General features: G+C 36.5%; 1 protein-coding gene across 1 annotated transcript in view; it reads right to left on the bottom strand.

Moving 5' to 3' along the window:
• Positions 1 to 22,687, bottom strand: part of MSH3 (mutS homolog 3) — a 181,310-nt gene that overhangs the window by 77,791 nt on the left and 80,832 nt on the right. Inside the window, exons 13-15 of the mRNA XM_060143213.1 lie at positions 15,318 to 15,450; positions 1,667 to 1,854; positions 769 to 937 (exon numbers count right to left, since the gene is read on the bottom strand). Of these exons, the coding sequence (XP_059999196.1) occupies positions 769 to 937; positions 1,667 to 1,854; positions 15,318 to 15,450 (490 nt within the window). The remainder of the gene's footprint in view (positions 1 to 768; positions 938 to 1,666; positions 1,855 to 15,317; positions 15,451 to 22,687) is intronic.

Genomic DNA, 22,687 nt, shown 5'->3' with positions numbered 1-22,687 from the left:
TTCACAAATTCCCTAATTTGCTATTTTAACAAAGTAGAATTTTTCAGATCCCCTCAGTTGGAATCTTTATATTTTATTAAACATAAGATGTAGAAGTAGCAACACGTCAAGACTCAGAATATGACCGACAGATACAAGTACACTTTAAAAAGCGTACTTATTCCTGGTTCTCTTTCAGATACTAATATCAAACTTTAAACAGAAATACACATACCAAAAAACACATTCTAGACAGCACCATAATCTTATGGAAGATCCACTAAATGTAGGTTTTTGCTATAGTTTTTTTTTTCAGTTCTTTCAGCAGCTATACTGCTTCAAAAGGAACCCCTGCCATTTAATCACTTTGTGATCCAATTAGTGTAGGTTATTCACTACATTAGGTGGTTTGTATCATTTCATCATCTGCAGGCCGGGAGAAAAAGACTAACTTCTCTCTCCCGGATTTAGGGCAAATGAAGTCTTGAAAGTTATTATTTACAATAGTCAAGGTTCTCTACAATTTCAATAGATAATATTAAAACACATGTAACATTAAGTTCCATGGTTTTACCGAGACTAAAGTAAATAAGCAAACCAAATACTGTTATTAAAAGAAAATTCTTATCAAAACAAGCTATTACAATATATTTCCAAGAAACAAAACAGAAAATCTGAAAAAAAGAAAACAATAATACTTTCATCTATCCTCAGATTTTTATTTACATTTTAAAATACCCTTTCCAATTGAGAAAAACTAATGTAAAAGAAAAGTATGTTTGATACTACCTCCTGTCCTGATACTGTCACATATTGTGCAGAAGGATTTTTTAGTATTTTTCGTATTTCTTGCAAATGTGTTTGGATCTTGTCAGTAACTTCCTGAATTTCGTCCTTCCTCTTTTTTATTAAAGGGAAGTGAGAAAGGTCTTTGAATAATTCGGTTTTATCCCCAATCCTAAAAAAATGAGAAAATGCAAATACATATATTAAAGCATATTACTTATACCAATTAACAATTATTTTTCAAAACATAATGAAAGACCAAAGGGTAGGAAGTCAGGAGAACAAGATTTTAATTCCAGCTCTTCCACTAAATACTTATGGGTGAGTTTCTTAATTTCTTTGAAGACAGACAAAATTACCCTAACATTATTTTCATTTTGCAAGTTCATGCTTGCCATGGTGAAACCAAGAGATGAAATTCAACATTTCATGTTGTATATTCAGAAAATAAACACTAATGTAAATACTGCCAAATCTTTTTTCTTATACATAGAGTTCTTTGTGGGATAAATTGTAAAACAACTACTCCTTAGAGGATAACTTTCCTTCCACAGTTTCTGAATATAAAGCAGAGGATCTCTGGATATCTAGCAAATAAGCACAAGATGCCATCTGCCATCTATTTTTGGATTAATAAACTGCTACTACTTGCTCGGCCTGGACTTTACCTTTTCATCACCTGATACCTGGAGAAGTACCACATTTGTTCTGTATGACAGAACTGCCTAAACACTAAGTGTTATTTCCAGCTGTAATATAGAGCCTTTAGTATCCGATCACATTTCTAGTTTTACATGCAACTTCTATCATTACTTCTATAGAAGCTTAAGTATCCACACATCAAATGGCAAATACATTACTTTCACTGCTAGAAAGGAAGAACTAAGGGTCTGCTACTTACTTGGCAGCTTGTTCATTGAGAATCTTTAAGTAATGCTCCACTGGACTGAGGAGTTCAGGAATTTCTGAAATAAATGTCTGGAGCAACTCTGACTGAACATGGGAATTAACAGCAGGTATTAGTGCTTGAAATTCTGACTTCAGGTGATACAGGGTTTTGACAATCAGGAAGAACTCTTGCGTAGAACACTGAAAATAGAAATATTTTTCCTAAATAGCATAACATATGTGAAAATGAAGTATAGTTAGTGGTAGTTTTAAAGGTAGAATCAGAATAAAAGAAAATTTTAATTTACCGTATAAATTAGTTAATTGAAATAAAGTTTTTGTTGATATGTCCTAAATGTTAATAGCTTAAGCACTTTATAAGATAATATTTTCAAGCTATAAAGAAAATAATTTGAGTCAAGGATAGGAAAGCCAATACTTGTTCAGTATTTTTTCATTTTAAAATATGTTGACCATATAACAAAAATACAGTAAACAATGTCGCAAATAAAAAGAATAATTCTGAGAAAATATCTGCAAAACATTTAAGAGATAAAGGGCAAAATTCTCTCAAGTATAATGAGGTTTTACAAATTGACATGGAAAAGATGAATAATCCAAAGAATAGTGGCTAAACGAACTGACTATGAAGCTCATAGAAAAAAATGTCCAATGAGCACATGATTAATGTCACATATAATTAGGATAAGCAAATTACAATGACAAGATAGCATTTTTCACTCATCAGAATGTCAAAGATTTTAAAGTATGACAATAGCTAAGTCACATAGAGTGTGAAAATGACACTTTTATATACTACTAGTAGAGGCGTAACTTTCTTGAAGAGCAATTTGGCATATATTTATAATAAAAAGTGTATATACCCTTTGACTAAACAATTCCACTTTAAAGGATTTAACTAAAATTATTTTTCACAAGTAGTGAAAATCTTTACAGTAGCACTGTTGGTAATAATATTAAAAAGATGAATAAGAAACAAGTATCCAGCAATTGAGATATTAGGAAAAACTCATTCAATGTGATACTATAAAACAGTTAAAAAACTTAGACATCTGTAAATACTGATGTGCAGGTTGATATGGAACTCTGTAGTCTCAACATATATTAAATATACATAGTATATGTTTACACTATATACCATATATGTATTTACACAGTAAAATATCATTTGTGATTCTTTGAACTATATATATTATTCTACAGAAATAAAAGTATAAATTGAAAATTTCTGGAAAGTACACATGTAACTTTCTCTAGTTACCTCTGGGTAGTGGATATGTAGGAGGGTGGTAAAGGGAGACTTTTTACTCTTTATTTTACACTCCTGTATACTGTTGTAATTTTGTAACATGAACGTGAATAATTTTTTCAGGGGCGTATAGTTGTTTTATAATGTTGTGTTACTTTCTACTGTACAGTGAAGTGGAGTTCCCTGTGCTATATATCATACTCTTATTAGTTATCTATTTTATACATATTAGTGTATGTATGTCAAACCCAATCTTCCAATTCACCCCACCACCGCCCCACCACTTTCCCCCCTTGGTGTCCATACATTTGTTCTCTATATCTGTGTCTCTATTTCTGCATTGCAAACTCTTTATCTGTATCATTTTTCTAGATTCCACATATATTCGTTAATATACAATATTTGTTTTTCTCTTTCTAACTTACTTCACTCTGTATGACAGTGTGCAGGTCCATCCACGTCTCTACAAATTACCCAATTTCATTCTTTTTATGGCTGAGTAATATTCCATTGTATATACGTACCATATCTTCTTTATCCATTTGTCTATCGATGGGCATTTAGGTGCGTCCATGACCTGCCCATTATAAATAGTGCTGCAATGAACACTTGGGTGCATGTGTCTTTTTGAATTATGGTTTTCTCTGAGTATATGCCCAGTAGTAGGATTGCTGGGTGATATAGTAATTCTATTTTTAGTTTCTTAAGGAACCTCCACACTGTTCTCCATAGTGGCTGTATCAATTTACATTCCCACCAACAGTGCAAGAGGGTTCCCTTTTCTCCACACCCTCTCCAGCATATACTGTTTGTAGATTTTGTGATGATGTCCATTCTAACTAGTGTGAGGCGTTACCTCATTGTAGCTTTGATTTGCATTTCTCTAATAATTAGTGAGGTTGAGCAGCTTTTTATTGCCTCTTGGCCATCTGTATGTCTTATTTGGAGAAATGTCTATTTAGGTCTTCCACCCATTTTTGGATTCGGTTGTTTATTTTTTTCATGTTGAGCTGCATGAACTGTTTATACATTTTGGAGATTAATCCTTTGTCCGTTGATTCGTTTGCAAATATTTTCTCCCATTCTGAGCGCTGTCTTTTCATCTTGTTTATAGTTTCATTTGCAGTGCAAAAAATTTAAGTTTCATTATATCCCATTTGTTTATTTTTGTTTTTATTTCCATTACTCTGGGAGGTGGGTCAAAAAAGATCTTGCTGTGATTTATGTCAGAGTGTTCTTCCCACGTTTTCCTCTAAGAGTTTTATAGTGCCTGGTCTTACATTTAAGTTTTAATCCATTTTGAGTTTATTTTTGTGTATGGTGTTAGTGGAGTGTTCTAATTTCATTGTTTTACATGTAGCTGTCCAGTTTTCCCAGTGTCACTTATTGAAGAGACTGTCTTTTTCTCCGTTGTATATCCTTGCCTCCTTTGTCAGAGATAAGTTGACCATAGGTGCGTGGGTTTATCTCTGGGATTTCTATGCAGTTCCATTGATCTATATTTCTGTTTTTGTGCCAGTACCATATTGTCTAGATTACTGTAGCTTTGTAGTATACTCTGAAGTCAGGGAGTTTGATTCCTCCAGCTCCGGTTTTTTTCTCAAGATCACTTTGGCTATTCGGGGTCTTTTGTGTTTCCATACAAATTGTAAGATTTCTTGTTCCACTTCTGTGAAAAATACCATTGGTATTTTGATAGGGATTGCACTGAATCTGTGGATTGCTTTTAGTAGTACAGTCAAATTTTCACAATATTGATTCTTCCAATCCAAGAACATGCTATATCTCTCCATCTGTTTGTGTCATCTTTGATTTCTTTCATCAGTGTTACAGCTTTCTGAATACAGGTCTTTTACCTCCTTAGATAGGTTTATTCCAAGGTATTTTATTCTTTTTGTTGTAATGGTGAATGGGATTGTTTTCTTAAATTTTCTTTCAAATTTTTCATTGTTAATATATAGGAATGCAAGGGATTTCTGTGCATTAATTTTATATCCTGCAACTTTACCAAATTCATTGATTAGCTCTAGTAGTTTTCTGGTGGCATCTTCAGGATTTTCTATGTATAGTATCATGTCATCTGCAAACAGTGACAGTTTTACTTCCTCTTTTCTAATTTGTAGTCCTTTTATTTCTTTTTCTTCTCTGATTGCCATGGGTAGGACCTCCAAAACTATGTTGAGTAATAGTGGCAAGAGTGGACATCCTTGTATTGTTCCTGATCCTAGAGGAAATGCTTTCAGTTTTTCACCATTGAGAATGATGTTTGCTGTGGGTTTGTCATATATGACCTTTATTATGTTGAGGTAGGCTCCCTCTATGCCCACTTTCTGGAGAGTTTTTATCGTAAATGGGTGTTGAATTTTGTCAAAAGCTTTTTCTGCATCTAGTGAGATGATCATATGTTTTTTATTCTTCAATTTGTTAATATGGTGTATGACATTAATTAATTTGCATATATTGACGAAGCCTTGCATTCCTGGGATAAATCCCACTTGATCATGGTGTAGATCCTTTTAAAGTGTTGTTGGATTCTGTCTGCTAGTATTTTATTGAGGATTTTTGCATCTATATTCATCAATGATATTGGTGTGTAATTTTCTTTTTTTGGTCGTACCTTTGTCTGATTTTGGTATCAGGATGATGGTGGCCTCATAGAAAGAGTTTGGGAGTGTTCCTTCCTCTGCAATTTTTTGCAAGAGTTTGAGAAGGATGGGTGTTAGCTCTTCTCTAAATGTTTGATAGAATTCACCTGTGAAGCCATCTGGTCCTGGACTTTTGTTTGCTGGAAGATTTTTAATCACAATTTCAATTTCATTACTTGTGATTGGTCTGTTTATATTTTCTATTTCTTCCTGGTTCACTCTTGGAAGATTATACATTTCTAAGAATTTGTCCATTTCTTCCAGGTTGTCCATTTTACTGGCATAGAGTTTCTTGCAGTAGTCTCTTAGGATGCTTTGTATTTCTGCGGTGTCTGTTTTGACTTCTTTTTCATTTCTAATTTTACTAATTTAGTCCTCTCCCTCTTTTTCTTGATGAGTATGGCTAATGGTTTATCAATTTTGTTTGTCTTCTCAAAGAACGAACTTTTCGTTTTATTGATCCTTGCTATTGTTTTCTTTGTCTCTATTTCATTTATTCCTGCTCTGATCTTTGTGATTTCTTTCCTTCTACTAACTTGAGGTTTTTTTGTTCTTCTTTCTCCAGTTCCTTTAGGTGTAAAGTTAGATTTTTTTTTTTTTTCTGTGGTATGTGGCTCTCTCACCGCTGTGGCCTCTCCCGTCGCGGAGCACAGGCTCCAGATGTGCAGGCCCAGCAGCCATGGCTCACGGGCCCAGCCGCCCCACGGCACGCGGGATCCTCCCGGACCAGGGCACGAACCCGTGTCCCCTGCCTTGGCAGGCGGACTTTCCACCACTGTGCCACCAGGGAAGCCCTAGATTTTTTATTTGAAATTTTTCTTGTTTCTTGAGAGAGGATTGTACTGCTATAAACTTCCCCATTAGAACTGCTTTTGCTGCATCCCATAGGTTTTGGATCATCGTGTTTCCATTGTCATTTGCCTCTAGGTATTTTTTGATTTCCTCTTAGATTTCTTCAGTGATATCTTGGTTATTTAGTAGCATATTGTTTAGCCTCCATGTGTTTGCATTTTGCACGGTTTTTTACCTGTAATCTCATTGTGTTGTGGTCAGAAAAGATGCTTGATATGATTTCAATTTTCTTAAATTCACTGAGGCTTGATTTGTGACCCATGATGTGATCTATCCTGGAGAATGTTCTGTGTGCACTTGAGAAGAAAGTGTAATCTGCTGTTTTCGGATGGAACGTCCTATAAATATCAATTAAATCTATATGTTCTATTGTGTCATTTAAAGCTTATATTTCCTTATTAATTTTCTGCCTGGATGATCTGTCCATTGGTGTAAGTGAGGTGTTAAATTCCCCCACTATTACTGTGTTACTGTCAATTTCCTCTTTTATAGCTGTTAGCATTTGCCTTATGTATTGAGGTGCTCCTTTGTTGGGTGCATATATATTTACAATTGTTATGTCTTCTTAGATTGATCCCTTGATCATTATGTAGTGTCCTTCCTTGTCTTGTAATACCGTTGATTTTAAAGTCTATTTTATCTGAGTACTGCTACTTCAGGTTTCCTTTGATTGTCATTTGCATGGAATATCTTTTTCCATCCCCTCACTTTCAGTCTGTATGTGTCCCTAGGTCTGAAGTGGGTCTCTTGTAGACAGCATATAGATGGGTCTTGTTTTTGTATCCATTTAGCCCATCTGTGTCTTTTGGTTGGGGCATTTAATCCATTCACATTTAAGGTAATTATTGACATGTATGTTCCTATTATCATTTTCTTAATTATTTTGTGTTTGTTTTCTTCTCTTGGGTTTCCCGCTTAGAGACGTTCCTTTAGCATTTGTTGTAGAGCTGGTTTGGTGGTTGGTGCTGAATTCTCTTAGCTTTTGCTTGTCTGTAAAGCTTTTGATTTCTCCATCAAATCTGAATGAGCTCCTTGCTGGGTACAATAATCTTGGTTGTAGGTTCTCCACTTTCATCATTTTAAATATATCGTACCACTCCCTTCTGGCTTGCAGAGTTTCTGCTGAGAAATCAGCTGTTAACCTTATGGGAGTTCCCTTGTGTGTTATTTTTCCTTTGTTGCTTTTAATAATTTCTCTTTTTCTTTAATTTTTGTCAATTTGATAACTATGTGTCTCGGTGTGTTTCTCCTTGGTTTTTTCCTACCTGGGACTCTCTGTGCTTCCTGGACTTGGGTGGCTATTTCCTTTCCCACGTTAGGCAAGTTTTCAACTATAATCTCTTCAAACATTTTTTCAGGTCCTTTCTCTCTCTCTTCTCCTTCTGGGACCCCTATGATGCGAACGTTGGTGCATTTAATGTTGTCCCAGAGGTCTCTTAGGCTGTCTTCATTTATTTTCTTTCTTTTTTCTTTTTTCTGTTCTGCAGCAGTGAATTCCACCATTCTGTCTTCCAGGTCACTTATCCGTTCTGCTGCCTCAGTTATTCTGCTACTGATTCCTTCTAGTGTATTTTTCATTTCAGTTATTGTATTGTTCATCTCTGTTTGTTTGTTCTTTAATTCTTCTAGGTGTTTGTTCTTTAATTCTTCTAGGTCTTCATTAAACATTTCTTGCATCTTCTCGATCTTTGCCTTCATTCTTTTTCCGAGGTCCTGGATCATCTTCACTATCATTATTCTGAATTCTTTTTCAGGAAAGTTGCCTATCTCCACTGCATTTAGTTGTTTTTCTGGGGTTTTATCTTGTTCTTTCATCTGGTACATAGTCCTCTGCCTTTTCATTTTGTCTGTCTTTCTGTGATTGTAGTTTTTGTTCTGCGGGCTGCAGGACTGTAGCTCTTTTTGCTTCTGCTGTCTTCCTTCTGGTGCATGAGGCTATCTAAGAGGCCTGTGTAAGCTTCCTGATGGGAGCGACTAGTGGGTAGAGCTAAGTGTTGCTCTGATGTGCAGAGCTCAGTAAAACTTTAATCCACCTGCCTGCTGATGGGTGGGCCTGTGTTCCCTCCCTGTTGATTGTTTGGCCTGAGGTGACCCAGCACTGGAGGCTACAGGCTCTTTGGTGGGGCTAATAGCAGACTCCAGGAGGGCTCACACCAATGAGTACTTTCCAGAACTTCTGCTACCAGTGTCCTTTCCCGGCAGTGAGCCACCCCCTGCCTCTGCAGGAGACCCTCCAACACTAACAGGTAGGTCTGGTTCAGTCTCCTATGGGGTCACTGCTCCTTCCCCCTGGGTCCTGGTGCACACACTACTTTGTGTGTGCCCTCCAAGAATGGAGTCTCTGTTTCCCTCCAGTCCTGTCGAAGTCCTGCAATCAAATCCCACTGGCCTTCAAAGTCCAATTCTCTGGGGATTCCTCCTCCCATTGCCAGACCCCAGGTTGGGAAGCCTGACATGGGGCTCAGAACCTTCACTGCAGTGGGTGGACTTCTGTGGTATAATCGTTCTCCAGTTTGTGAATCGTCCACCCAGCAGTAATGGGATTTGATTTTACTGTGATTGCACCCCTTCTACCGTCTCACTGCAGTTTCTCCTTTGTCTTTGGAACGTGGGGTATCTTTTTTGGTGAGTTCCAGTGCCTTTCTGTCGATGACTGGTCAGCAGTTAGTTGTAATTCCGGTGCTCTCACAAGAGGGAGTGAGCACACGTCCTTCTACTCCATCTTTGAACGTGAATAATTTTTACTTTTGGAGCTTGGGATAAAGAGTATGTGCTAAACATGTGCATCTAATTTCACTCTGTCTTGAAGCTACAGACCAAGATTGTTTTAAAAGTCATGAAACCTCAAGATTAGGAGAAAAAACAACAGCAACAATCCCTTAGAAGCTACAAAGAAAATGGACTAACAGTAATTGACTTAGAAGCCTCAAGGTATTTGAATCTTAAGCAGCTATGAGGAAAAGTAGGACCCCACTTGAGTTATACCCAGAATCCTAAGACTCAGGAACTGGTGGCACAAAGTGGAAGTGGAAGCTGGGAGTAGGGGAGTTGGGAGGGGAGAAAACAACTGGTTGAAAGTGAATTAAGCAGCAATTAAATCCCTCAATCCCCTATTCCTCTATATGCTACTAAACTACCACCATTTCCCTACCCTACAGAAGACTACAGTTGACCCTTGAACAATGTGGAGGTTAGGGGTGCCAACCCTTCACACAGTCAAAAATCTGAATATGACTTTACAGTCAGCCCTGCATATTTGTGTTTCTACACCCATGGATTCAACCAACCATGGATCATGTAGTACTGTAGTACATATTTATTGAAACAAATCTGCTATAAGAGGACACGCACAGTTCAAACCCACGCTGTTCAAGGGTCAACTGTAGTTTTCTTCTCTGGAGAAGGTAAAACATAGGGTGTGTGTACCAGCTTCAGGCACAGTGAAGGATGAGAGTACCACCAAAAGCAAGGGATTAAAGGAATGAGTACAAACTGAATGCTGAGATTCCCAGCTGTCCCCACTGAGCTCCCAGAACATTAGCAGTCAGAAAACTGAAAGAGTCCCTGGGGAATCTCACAAGCCCAAGAGGAAAATTCTAAAGGTACCATATACCAGGAGTTCCCCCAATAAGTGGACCATTGAGTTCACACTACAGTTCACCTCATAATTTGCAAGCCACATTCAACTACACAGACCTTGCTATCGGCATTTTAGTTCCCCACTCTTTAAAAATGATCAGACAGATTAAAAATTCTAACATGAAATGCAAAAATTAAAACAATCAATTAATGGACCAACAAATACTAGAAGAAATAGAGCCTATACAGATAGAAGAAATCTTCTAAAAAAAATGTTAACAATATCCTCAGTTAAACAGAGAATACTGAAATAAGAGTACTGAAATGAACAGAGAATCATGAAGTAAGAATGGCATGTTATTTTTTTAAAAAAAGAAACATTCAGAGAATAAGAAAACCACCAAAAATTTTTAGAATTTGAACTATCAGAGTAGAAATGAAAAATGCAACAAAACAGGCAGAAGATCAACGTGATAAAATTTCCAAGAAGGTAAAGCAAAAGTGTAAAGAGATGGAAATACAGAAGAAAGTTCGATAATCAGTCCAGAAGATTCAATCAACCCAAATAATAGAGCTGCAGAAAGAAAGAAATCATCAAAAAATAATTCAGAGATGTGTTACATATATACAGTGGACTACTACTCAGCCATAAAAAAAGAATGAAATAATGCCATTTGCAGCAACATGGATGGACTTAGAGATTATCATACTAAGTGAAGGAAGTCAGAAAGAGAAAGACAAATACCATATGATTATCACTTATATGTGGAATCTAAAATATGACACAAATGAACCTATCTATGAAACAGAAACAGACTCATGGACATAGAGAATAGACTTGTGGTTGCCAAGAGGGAGGGGGTTGGGGGAGGGGTGGAGTGGGAGGTTGGGGTTAACACATGTAAGCTATTATATATGGAATGGATAAACAACAAGGTCCTACTGTATAGCACAGAGAACTATATTCAATATCCTGTGATAAACCATAATGGAAAAGAATACATTAAAAAAAGAATGTGTGTGTATATATATATATATATATATATATACATATATATATACATACACACACATATCTGAATCACCTTGTTGTACAGCAGAAATTAACACACTGTAAATCAACTATACTTCAATAAAAAAAATAATTTTGAATTTATAATTGTACTTCCAAACTTTAAATAATAATAATTCAGAAAAATTTCCCAGAACTTGATTGCCAGCTTGAAAGGGCCCAATACAATGAATTAAAACAGAACCAAATCATGGCAAATCATCATGAAATTTTAAAACACTGGAGACAGAGAGAATCTTCCGTTTCCAGAAGGAGAGAAAAAAAGAACAACAACAACAAAAAGTCACACAAAGAATCAGGAACCAGTATGACTTCAGACTGTTTAACAACAATAGTAGAAGCTATTGAAGAAGACAATGAAGTAACACAAAATTCTGAAGGAAAATAATTTATAGCTTAGAATTTTTATACCCAACCAAACTACCAATCAAATGTGAGAGTAAAAGAAAAAAGACATTTCCAGACATCTATGTTTCAAAACTTACTTCCAGTGCCCTTTCTCAGGATGCTTCTAGAGAACGTACTCTACCAAAATGATGGAATAAACCAAGAGGAAGTTATGGAATACAGAAAACAGAAGATTCAGTTCAAGGGAAATAAAGGGAATCTAAGAAGACAGCTATTCAACAGGTATAGCAGGGCAACCAGTCCAGGTTGGATCAGGTAGGAAAGGCTCAAGAAAATGAAATTAACAGAATATTTGATGAAAATAAATATCTGGAGATGAGAGGACAATGTAAGTTTGAGTTAATGATAAGTACACAACATAAATAGTATATATATATATATATACACACACACACACATATATATACACATATATGTATAAATGGATGAATGCTAAGAACATATTTAGAAAGATAATAATTAACTACAAGGAATGAAGTAAATTACGCAAAAAGAAAAAAAAGGAAGTTAGGTCTACCTGAACAAAAGCTGAGTTGAAAATGCATCATAAAGCACCTTTTCTCCAGAAAGGCCATGGCTTGCTGGGAAAGATACATACAGGAAGCTGCACTGTTTGTATAAATGTGCAGCCTAGAATTAATTTACAGCCTAGAATTGACCTAGAGTCATTTAATAGTACATTCTAATAAAAGAGCAAAAATTAACATTTTCAATAGAATTTCTAAATAATAATGTCTTGTAATTATTGTAATTTGATAAGCAAAAAAGGGGATTGATGGTTCACGTTCAGGTATGATATAAAGTTTAAGTCAGCAACAGAAGCAAAGTGAAAACCAGAAGTGCTTGCAATCAAGTCCTAAGTGCCCATGGCAGGTTGCTCCCAAACTTCTTAAGCAAAATGACTCAATGGAGCTGCAAGAAAGCTGAGGATAAGGGTAAAACAGTTGCTCCTGGAGTCGCTCATGTTCAACTCCATTTCTTCTCTGTGGAAGAGCTTGAGAACACATGCCCAAGTGCAGAGGCAGGTCATCACAGGACTGGAAGAACCCCAGCCTAAGCGCCATACTGAACACATGGCTTTGGGCTTCTACCAGTCTAGCTATGAAACTATTCTCGCCTACAAAATTCTGGAAACACTCTCCTTTCAACATTTACTAAGTGCTATAATCCTTTAAATGCATTCACCACCCTTAGCACTTATGTATCATTTTCTTACAAAATAGTTATTGAGCAGTTAATATGAATTCCTATGACTACCACTATTTTCTAAGATTTAAATTTGAAGTCTTACTATCAAAAGAAATGCTTATTTTATTTAAGAGTCGGCCCACTTGGTATCCTCTATTATCATCAACATAAAAATACCTATTTGTGCCTATTCCACGACACTTTCCACACAGCCAGATGGCCTAGGCCTACCACTTCCACAACATCCAAACCGTGTTCCTTACCATTTTCTGAATTTCACATAATTGGCACAATCTGTACCCAGGATATCACTCACCATTTGGTGCATACAGCAGAAGCTTATTTAGAGTAATCTAATGATAAAGAACAGACATGTGTTTGATGGTATGTTCCAAGAGCCAGCTAACTAATCTATAAAAATTTGCTTTAAAGCATTCAGACTTCCTAAAGTTGGTCTGTTACCAAATCATTTCTAATCTTCGCTTTTCAAATCAATCTTTAGGCACATTCTTGTGTAAACACTGAAACAGCAACAAGGAACAGCTTCTGAGTGAGTCACAAGTCCCTTTAGTATAGTTTGAAACTCTAAAAAGTCATTCCTACTCTGCCTGTTGGTTACCTTTAAAAGGATCATATTCCATCATATGTGGAATCTAAAAACAAAAACAGAAAACCCAAATTCATAGATACAGAGCACACATTAGTGGTTGCAGGGGGTGGTTGTGTGGGCAAAATGAGTGAAGATGGTCGAAAAGCATTTGTAAGTTGCTAAAAGAGTAGATCTTAAAAGTTCTCATCAAGAGAAAACAAAAAAAACTTTGTAAGTATGCAATGGTAAAGGATGTTAACCAGACTTACTGTTGTGATCATTCTGCTATATATATATATATATATATATATATATATATATACACATTGAATCCTTATGTTATATATTGATACCTGAAACTAAAATAACATTGTTTATCAATTATACCTCAATTTAAAAAAGAACTAGATTCTGACATTTACCAGAGTTTTAAAACTTTTATAAGTACACAAACTTTATGAAATGCAAATATTAAAGTACAGTTTAAAGAGAGGGAGGAAGGCATAATAGAAATCACAGCAGCCATTTTGATGCCATGGATAGTTTGATTCAGCTATTCTGATTAGCAATTGATAATTTTTTCAGCTTTGCTCCTATTTTCTTTTGAGAAAAACAAAAACCTCTAACATCTGTCAGTGAATCCTTTCAAGTAGTGAAGGCAATGTGTTTGGAGATCTGTTGCTTGATGAACGGTTATAAGCCCTGATTGTCAGCCACTGGGTTAAGGTCGAAAACAAAATAACAAATGGTTTGACATCCATTCTGTAACCTCAAAAGAGTCGACCATAAGACTTTCAACTACCAGGGCAGCCTCTAGTATTGGCAGCAAAACAACAACACAGTGCACCAAGCAATGGTACAACAGATGCCGCAAACCCCTTAACCAATGCACACATTTTTTCCCTAGGGATTAGTATTTCCCAGTTTCAACTTGTTCTTTCTTTTCAAATGTAGCCGAAGCATATGGAACAGTTACGTAAGTCCTCTTGGGCACTGCAAGTATTCTTGGAAGCAGTAGTTATTATTCTAGTAAAACTTTGTGGGGGAAAAGGCCTAAAAAAAGTAAAGACTCATGAAAAATTGGTCACAACTAAAGTTTGGGCACATAAAAAAAGTTCTACAATAAAATTATTAAATTGGCAAGGGTTTACATTTGGGCAAAAAATAAAATTTGCTTATGTAGGGACAACCAGGGAAAAAAATGCAATGGTATTCAAAACTGCTACTACATCAAAAATGGTAATGTCCAAAAATGTAAGCCACTAAAACCCCATCAAGGACCCTCATTTAAATATGAATTCTGTCACTTAGTAACAAGTTACTAACCCTCTTCTTAGCATCATCATTTAGTCAAGGTAATGCAAGCTGCTGTAGCATTATATAAAGACAGCAATATACATAATTTCCCACCAGTAAGAAGGTGACTTCTGCAGTAGGTAAGACACTATAAAAAGTTTATTAACAACGATAAATATAATTGATAATTTAAAAAAATTTTAGGCACATTTTGAAGATAAAGCAAATTATTTCTCTAACAAACCTCACTTGTTACTGTTATGACTTAAACTGTAAAGCTTAAGTGATGAAAATCAAAGGAATGCTTTTTACTTACACTCAATATCCAAACTTGTCTGCATATTAATACCACCACAAATATTTTACTAGCAGATTTCTCCTTCAGTTAAGTCAAATAAGAAGTTGTTCTGAGGTCAAAAGAAATAAGGCATCTCTTTCTAAAAGTAGATGGTCTAAGTAAATTTCCTATTTTGATGATGGTCCATACTTTGAGGTTGAAACAGGAGAACATCCTGTATTATAACAGAAGGGCCTCTATGTATTGCTATAGTTAACAAAAGTGGGCAAACTTTACTATTTACAATGCAAAAATTGGAATAATCTCAGTTTGTGCAATTAAAATCTCTAAGGATTCTCTCATGTTAGCTGCAAGATTTTACAAAACAAAATAAAAATAAAGCTCTGAGATGTTTCCCATTAGCACCTGGTGTCCTCAAGCTGAAGAACATTATCAGTTTTAAAAGATTCGATTTCTATCACACTTACTTTTTTGTGATAAATGCTACAGAGTCCTCTTTCGATGTCAGGCAATTTACGTAGATGATTTTCTATCTGGCCAAACACACTGGATTCTGAATGGAGAACTTCAGATACAGCATCAAGTCGAGCATTTATCTCCCTGTGAGAACAGAGTAATGGCAATTATCAGATATGTTAGGAACTCAGACTGCAGACATTTCCCACTCTAGTGCCCAGCACTGTGAGAGCAGCCACTTAGAAAAGAACAAAGGAGACTCTTCCTCCATACCTCTGGCCCTTCTCTGCCCCTTATCATCGAAATCGAAGAGCAGGTACCACACAAGGAAAGTCATTAACTAGATGGCTAGTCATTAACTAGCCAGCAGAGACTGGCTCCTTAAGTTTTTCTTCCTCCAGAGCAAACACACAGACTACACTTCCCAGCCTCCCCTGCAGTGAGGTATGGCCGTGTACCCAAGTTCTAGCCAGTGAAATGTGGGTAGGAATGATTACACCACTTTTAGCCCTGGCCCATAAAACCTCCTGTGATCTTCCACATTCACTCTTTCCCCCCTTTGCCAACTGGATGTTGAGTCCAGGGCAATTCTGTGAGCCCCTCACCTGCTGACTCCATCAGCATGGGTGTGTGAGTAGAGCAGAAAACCCTCCACTCCCACATCTGCTACCAAATGAACGTTTCATTAGCAAAAAATAAACTTGTATTGTATTTAAACCACTGAGATTGAAAATTTACTTGCTACCATTGCTTGTATTACCTGGCTAATAAAATGGGTCTACAGTGGGCAAATGAATTTTCTACTCTGACTGAAAGGACGGACCATCTCAATCAAAAAGCAATTCTTTCAGCTAACCAACTTTTTTGAGAGAATACTTGGTGGTGGTGGTTGAATTGATCAAGTGTTTGACTGAAACGGGACTAGGCACACTGAGCCTGGGCAAAGACTGGGAGCTGCAATAGAAAGTGCAGAGGATGGGACTTCCCTGGTTAGCATTATATAAAGACAGCAATATACATAATTTCCCACCAGTAAGAAGGTGCTAAACCTTCTCAACCTCATGAAGTGGTTAAGTGGTTAAGACTCCACGCTTCCACTGCAGGGGGCACGGGTTTCGATCCCTGGTCAGGGAACTAAGATCCCGCATGTCGTACAGCACAGCCAAAAAAACAAAAAGGAAAGTGCAGAGGAAAAACATCAGGAGACACGGGAGGCCAGGGCTGCAGGATTTTATGAACGGCTACACCCAAAGTGATGGGCCGCTTGGGGAGAAATGGTGAGACTCTGTCAACTCAACATGGAAACCTGACTAAATGTGTCCTAAATGAGATAAGGCCCATCCAGCACCTATACACATCAAAGGCCTACACTGGGTATGATGGCCATATGTGAAAAGACTGAAATAAGTAAACATATCTAGTAGAAAACGGGTCTTTAGTAAATGCTTTTTGGATCAATGAATGAACAAACAAGCAAGCAAATGAAAGAATGAACTGACATTTGGGGGGAAATGGGGCCATCAGCTGTTGAATACACATCTATCAAAGTTCTGTTGATATCATATACACTGATGTGAAGGGCAAACCTATATCAGAATCCTGCCTAGATAACTATTAAATTGAGTATTTCACAATTAATTAAGTGCTTTTATCTTTGTTATCCTTATAACTATCCTGTGAATTCACAAAACAGATACTAACTTCAGGTCTCATTTTTAAAAAATATATTTATTTATTTGGCTGCACCGGGTCTTAGTTGCGGCATGCGGGATCTTTAGTTCCCTGACTAGGGATCAAACCCAGGCCCACTGCATTGGGTGCCCAGAGTCTTAACCACTGGACCACCAGAGAAGTCCCCAGGTCTCATTTTTGTTCCATGTTTTCTCTGGCTCATCCTCTGCTATGTAGAACAGGCATTTGGTTTAGCATGACAAAGTAGAACAATCCAGAGCTTTGTAGACACACAGGCTGATTCTTCCATTCTCAATGGGATGACCTCTTAAATCTATTCAGTTCTTTCCATGTCTATTGCCACTACCCTAGTCTAAGTAAAAATCATTTCTCACAAAGAGAAATGTTCTACCAAATCAGCCTCCTAACTTTCCACCCCATGCGCACTTTTGTCCCTTTTTCCAATCCATTCTCTACACTGTAGCCTGAGTGGTCTTCCTAGAACCCAAACTTGTTCATGCCATACCTCTGCCTTAAGCTCATCAATGACCTGCCATTAATCTTAGATTCAAATCCAGAATCCTTAACTGACCTTTAAGACAACTGATCCCTGCTTACCTCACAAGTCTCGTCTCAGATCACCTGTCATTCTCTTCCTTTCGCTCTAAGTTCCAGCTGGACTGAACTTCTCCCAACATCAGGGTCACTCCAAGTTCTCTGACATCAGGGCTTTATCATCTGCTCCTCACTCTGCCTTGAAGACTCCTTTCCCCTTTCCTACTGCCTACCAGCTTCCACTTTGGCAAACTCCTTCTCACCCTTCCTCTGAAAGGGCTTTCTAGACTCACTAGACTATATTTCATCCTTTGCCATCCTTTTCCATACAACCCTCTGTTTTCTTTACATAGTGGAACTTACAACTGTATTTACTTCTCTACTATCTTTACTGCTAGACAGTAAGCTTGGTGAGAATGGGGATCATTTCTTCAGTCCCATAGTTCTGAGATCATGATACGTGCTCAATAAGTAGCTGTTGAATTTGATTCAATTGAATTTCAAAGACTACATATAAAATAAATCAAGATGAGGTGAAAAAATAAAAAATTAAATTTTCTTTGCATAAGATTGTTAGGGTAAAACATTGATTTATTTTATCACAACGTTTACCCCAAATGCTATACAAATATAAAGTTTTATTTTAATAACTCACTCCTGTACAAATGAAAGATGACACCAATTGAAATAGATTAAGTTGATGCTGCAGATGGTATGAGGACAGATAAAATAATGCCATCTGTGAATGTATAAAAGACAGCCAGATAGCTACTCCCTCAAAAATTATAAAGGTTGTCTGAAATATGGAAAGATAAAAGCAAAAGAGGTTAATAAAAACCTAAATCACATTTATGAAGTCTTCCAAAAGACTTTTAAAAAAATACTTTCTTGGAAAATAGAAAGGTAGTAGCCTTTTTTAGCCTTGTGACAGCCCAGACAAAAGCCTGTTCACTATGAATCACTTTCACATTAACCCAGCCTTTACTTGTTAGGGAGGTAACAGCTCAGAGGTTAAGAATTTGGGCTGAAAACGTAAATGACCTCAGTTCAAATCCAGGCTCTTCCATTTACCAGTAATTTAGACTTGCCCTATTTTCTCCATCTATAAAATGGAAATAATAATGGGCCCTAACTCATAGAGTTGTTACAAGAATTCAATGAAATAATACACATTAAGCACTTAGCACAGTGCCTGGTACATAGTAACTACTCAATACATGTTAGCTGTTACCACCATTATTATTACAGAGATCTTTATTTGGTTATGAAATTTGTTTGGTAGGCATCACAGAGAACAGCTCAGGGGAGGGAGAAACAGCACCCAAAACATAAGCTTGGAAATAACTATGTGTAGACAAGCCTTTAGGCATAGATATGCAAAAAGGTGTTTTGTGCAAAGTGAACAGGAAAGGATTACACAAGGAAAGCTAGTTCTGGCATCTCAAGTGCTACATCTGACTGGTAGTAGTGACCTGAAGTACTGTACTAAGATTGGTTAGTAGGTACATTGAGAAAGAATGCCATAACCAACTACAGATGTCTAACACGGTCAGGGAGAGGGGGAGACGGGGAGAGGGTGTGAGGCACTGTTTACCACCATGAATTTCTCATCACTGGGGCAGCTATACTTCCACTTTTATCTCCTATAAGCAGAATGCAAATCAATAAAAAATGACTTCTAATCAAGTTTTTTAAATAAAATGGCATATCTTAGAACTGTTCTTTAATTAGCAGGTATAAGACTTTCTAAATAACCGTAATAAAACAATAGGTCAGACCACCAGAACAGAAAACAATTATTTTGGTGCAGTCAATGAGAGAGATCAACAAAACAAGAAATAGCACTGTCAATTAAACGAGGATAAAGATATTATTCCAAGATGCCCTATGGTATTCTACAACTGATCTTATCACATGATACATTCTAAACAAATGAAAAGAGGACACCTGAGTCATTCATTTCATTCCATATGACAAAAAAACAATGAATCTGAGGTCCTGGGGATGACAAATATTCTTCTTTACCACCAAAGATCCAACAAGTAAATGTGGGTGTCGCTGGAGTCCTTCACATTTGAAGATGAACTGAGTGATGACGTTAATATCTGTTGTATGTGACTGCCACTCAGAAACACAGTGTATCACCTATAGCTACTGCCATAGTAAGGACATGTGATCAGTCTGTACCTGCTGGTTGCTATTTGTGGAGATGCCTCTATAATTCTAACATCAGGTTATTTGGGGAGGAAAGAAATAAACTACTGGGGAGAGGTTTTTCGTTGTTGCTGTTTGTTCTGATTTTTTACTGAAAGGTTAGCTCTAAAGACAGATGATATAAAATGAGTAAATTAAATTCAGACATTAACACATTACTCATGCGATATGGCTAAACCAACTACCTAAACAACTTTCTGGTAGAAACATGAATCACAGGCCTTCTCCTAGGGCCTAACCATCATTATTTGAATCCACCTAGCTTTGCCTTTCACATACACGATTCACTCATTCATTCAATGAACAATTACTGAGTGCTTATAAAGCACCAATTGCAAAAATAGAAGATGGAGAGTGCAAATATCATGCTCAAAATCTTATAGATCATGAAAGAGTTTATTTTATTTATGAAATTACATTCTAAAGAGCTATTCTCAATATTTACTTTGTTGCAAATTGTAAATCACCCAAGTTTTTAAGGATTTTTATTACTCATGTTCAAATGAGGCATCATTTTACCAAGAGACAATTCACCCTTTTCAGAATATTAAACAGAACAATTTTCTGAAAGCTACCTTGCATTATTGGTTCAGGCCACAAATCTGAGTCTTTGAAAAGAGCATGAATATGATTTGTGTTTTTGATGATAATGGGAATGGGTATTTTCAGACCATCCCTCCCACTGCGGACAATTCAAAAAGCCAAACAAAACATAAAACACGTTCATGAAAGCATCAAAGGACTAAAAAAATGGTAAGGAAAAACTATACTAAAATCTAAAAGAAAGCAAGAACCCAAAGAAATAATCCAGCAGTCAAAACCACTTTTGCACTAAAAAGATATGCCAGAAGCATCTGCTGTAAAAATAAGCTGGCCTCATAGTAAGGGTAAACTTGTAGAGTAGGTGAGCATCATTTGGATGAACTGAAACATGTCAAACATTGAACCTGGATTAAGACATCCCAGACTGGAAGTATCACTGAGAATCTGGCAGGAGCAAATGAAAATCTTCTTTGGGAAAAGACACCTTCATCTTAGCTCTCATGTTATTTATTTATTTTTATTGGAGTATAGTTGATTTACCACATTGTGTTAGTTTCAGATGTAGAGCAAAGTGTTTCATTTTTTTCAGATTATATTCCATTATAAGTTATTATAAGATACTGAGTATAATTCCCTTTGCTATACAGTTTATCTATTTTTATGTATAGTAGTCTGTATCTGTTAATCTCATACTCCTAATTTGTCCCTCCCTCCCTCCCTCCCCTTCCCCTTTGTTAACCATAAGTTTGTTTTCTGTGTCTGTGAGTCTGTTTCTGTTTTATATATAGATTTATTTGTATTATCTTTAGATTCCACATATAAGTGATACCATATAGTATTTGTCTTTCTCTGACTTTCACTAAGTATAATATTCTCTAGGTCCAATCATATTGCTGCAAATGGCATTATTTCACTCATTTTTAACGGCTGAGTAATATTCCATTGCATATATATATACTACATCTTAAGCCAATTGTCTGATGATGAGCACTTGGGTTGTTTCCATGTGTTGTCTATTGTAAATAGTGCTGCTCTCTCACTTTATTCTTAAAAATAAAATTTCTAAATAATATAACCAGCATTCAAGCATAAAAAGAAATGAGATGAGTAAGAAGCAATAGAAACAACAGACAACAGGAAGAGACATAAAAACTACCAAGCTTTGTGGGGTGTGGGGCTGAATGATAAAAAATAATAAATTCAAAAGACATTGTCAAAAGAAAGCAGATGAATTACAGAACAGGTAGAAATTAGAAATCAAATCAGTTATATAATATCCATTACTTTACAGGTGATCTTTCTTTGCTCTCTTGCTCTCTATAGGATTTTTATCTCTGATTCAGTGTTATGTGTATCATGTTCATCATGATTTAGCAAAATGTGGAATTCTTGTTTGTTTTCAATTGCACTTTGATTCAACTGTGTTTTCTAAACCTAAGGAGTCACATCTTTCATGAAATATGAGAAACTCTCATCTTCTATCTCTTTGAATATTGTCTCTCTTTTCCTATTCTCATTTTCTTCTACTGGAAATCTGATGAGGATTATGTTAGACCTGATTTGTCTTTCAATCTCTTCTATCTCTGATCACACTATCTTTCTGTGCTACACTCTAGGTAATTTCTTCAGATATCATCTTGGAATTCAGATATTGCATCTATTCTGGTCTAACCCACCCACCATTTCTAAAAGTTGTATGTAGTTCTTCTTAAAAAATCAACCTGATCTCTTTTGATGGTATTTTTGTTCTGTGCTCATGTTTTTATTCTCTTTTGTGTTTTTTTTAACTTGGTGGTTCAATATTTATCTTTATAATCCCCTTATCTGAAGGTCTTGGGATTCTAAGTCTACTGTTTATAATTTCTGCTGACTCAACTCATGATTACTTGTTTCTCCAGATCTTTTGTAATTATGGTTTATGAGCTTACAGCAGAACTTGCTCTTTGAAATTCCTAGGAGGCCTAGACGAGAGTGTATCCCTTCAGGGAGGACCCGTATTTGCTTTCGCTAGGAACCATAATGCACAATGGGACAATTTTAAATAAATTTCATAACTTAGAAATTGCCAGACCACAGAGATAAAACAAATTAAAATAACAAACCGGAGTGAAGGTGGGCCTGTGGTTAAGAATTCTTGGAAACTTGGCAACTATAGTACAAAGCAGAGACCAGCTAAATGTTCCTGAATAGACTGCATCCCAAAAGATGCTGGTTAATCCATATGCAATAACAGGGCAGACGTTTGGGTAAGAGGCATTTAGGGTCACTTTTTTCTTGGTGGCAGCAGTCCCCTTCTCTGCTCTCACTCGCATCCACACAGCAAAGGAAAAGAGGCATGGGGTCAACACCAAGCAGTCACAGCTCCCAGTTATGCTTCACCCACCACTCTTCCTTCCCA

This window comes from Lagenorhynchus albirostris, chromosome 3 (genome assembly GCF_949774975.1).
Source record: "Lagenorhynchus albirostris chromosome 3, mLagAlb1.1, whole genome shotgun sequence".
NCBI classification, from domain to species: domain Eukaryota; kingdom Metazoa; phylum Chordata; class Mammalia; order Artiodactyla; family Delphinidae; genus Lagenorhynchus; species Lagenorhynchus albirostris.
This window is presented reverse-complemented; position numbering and strand designations above follow the sequence as displayed.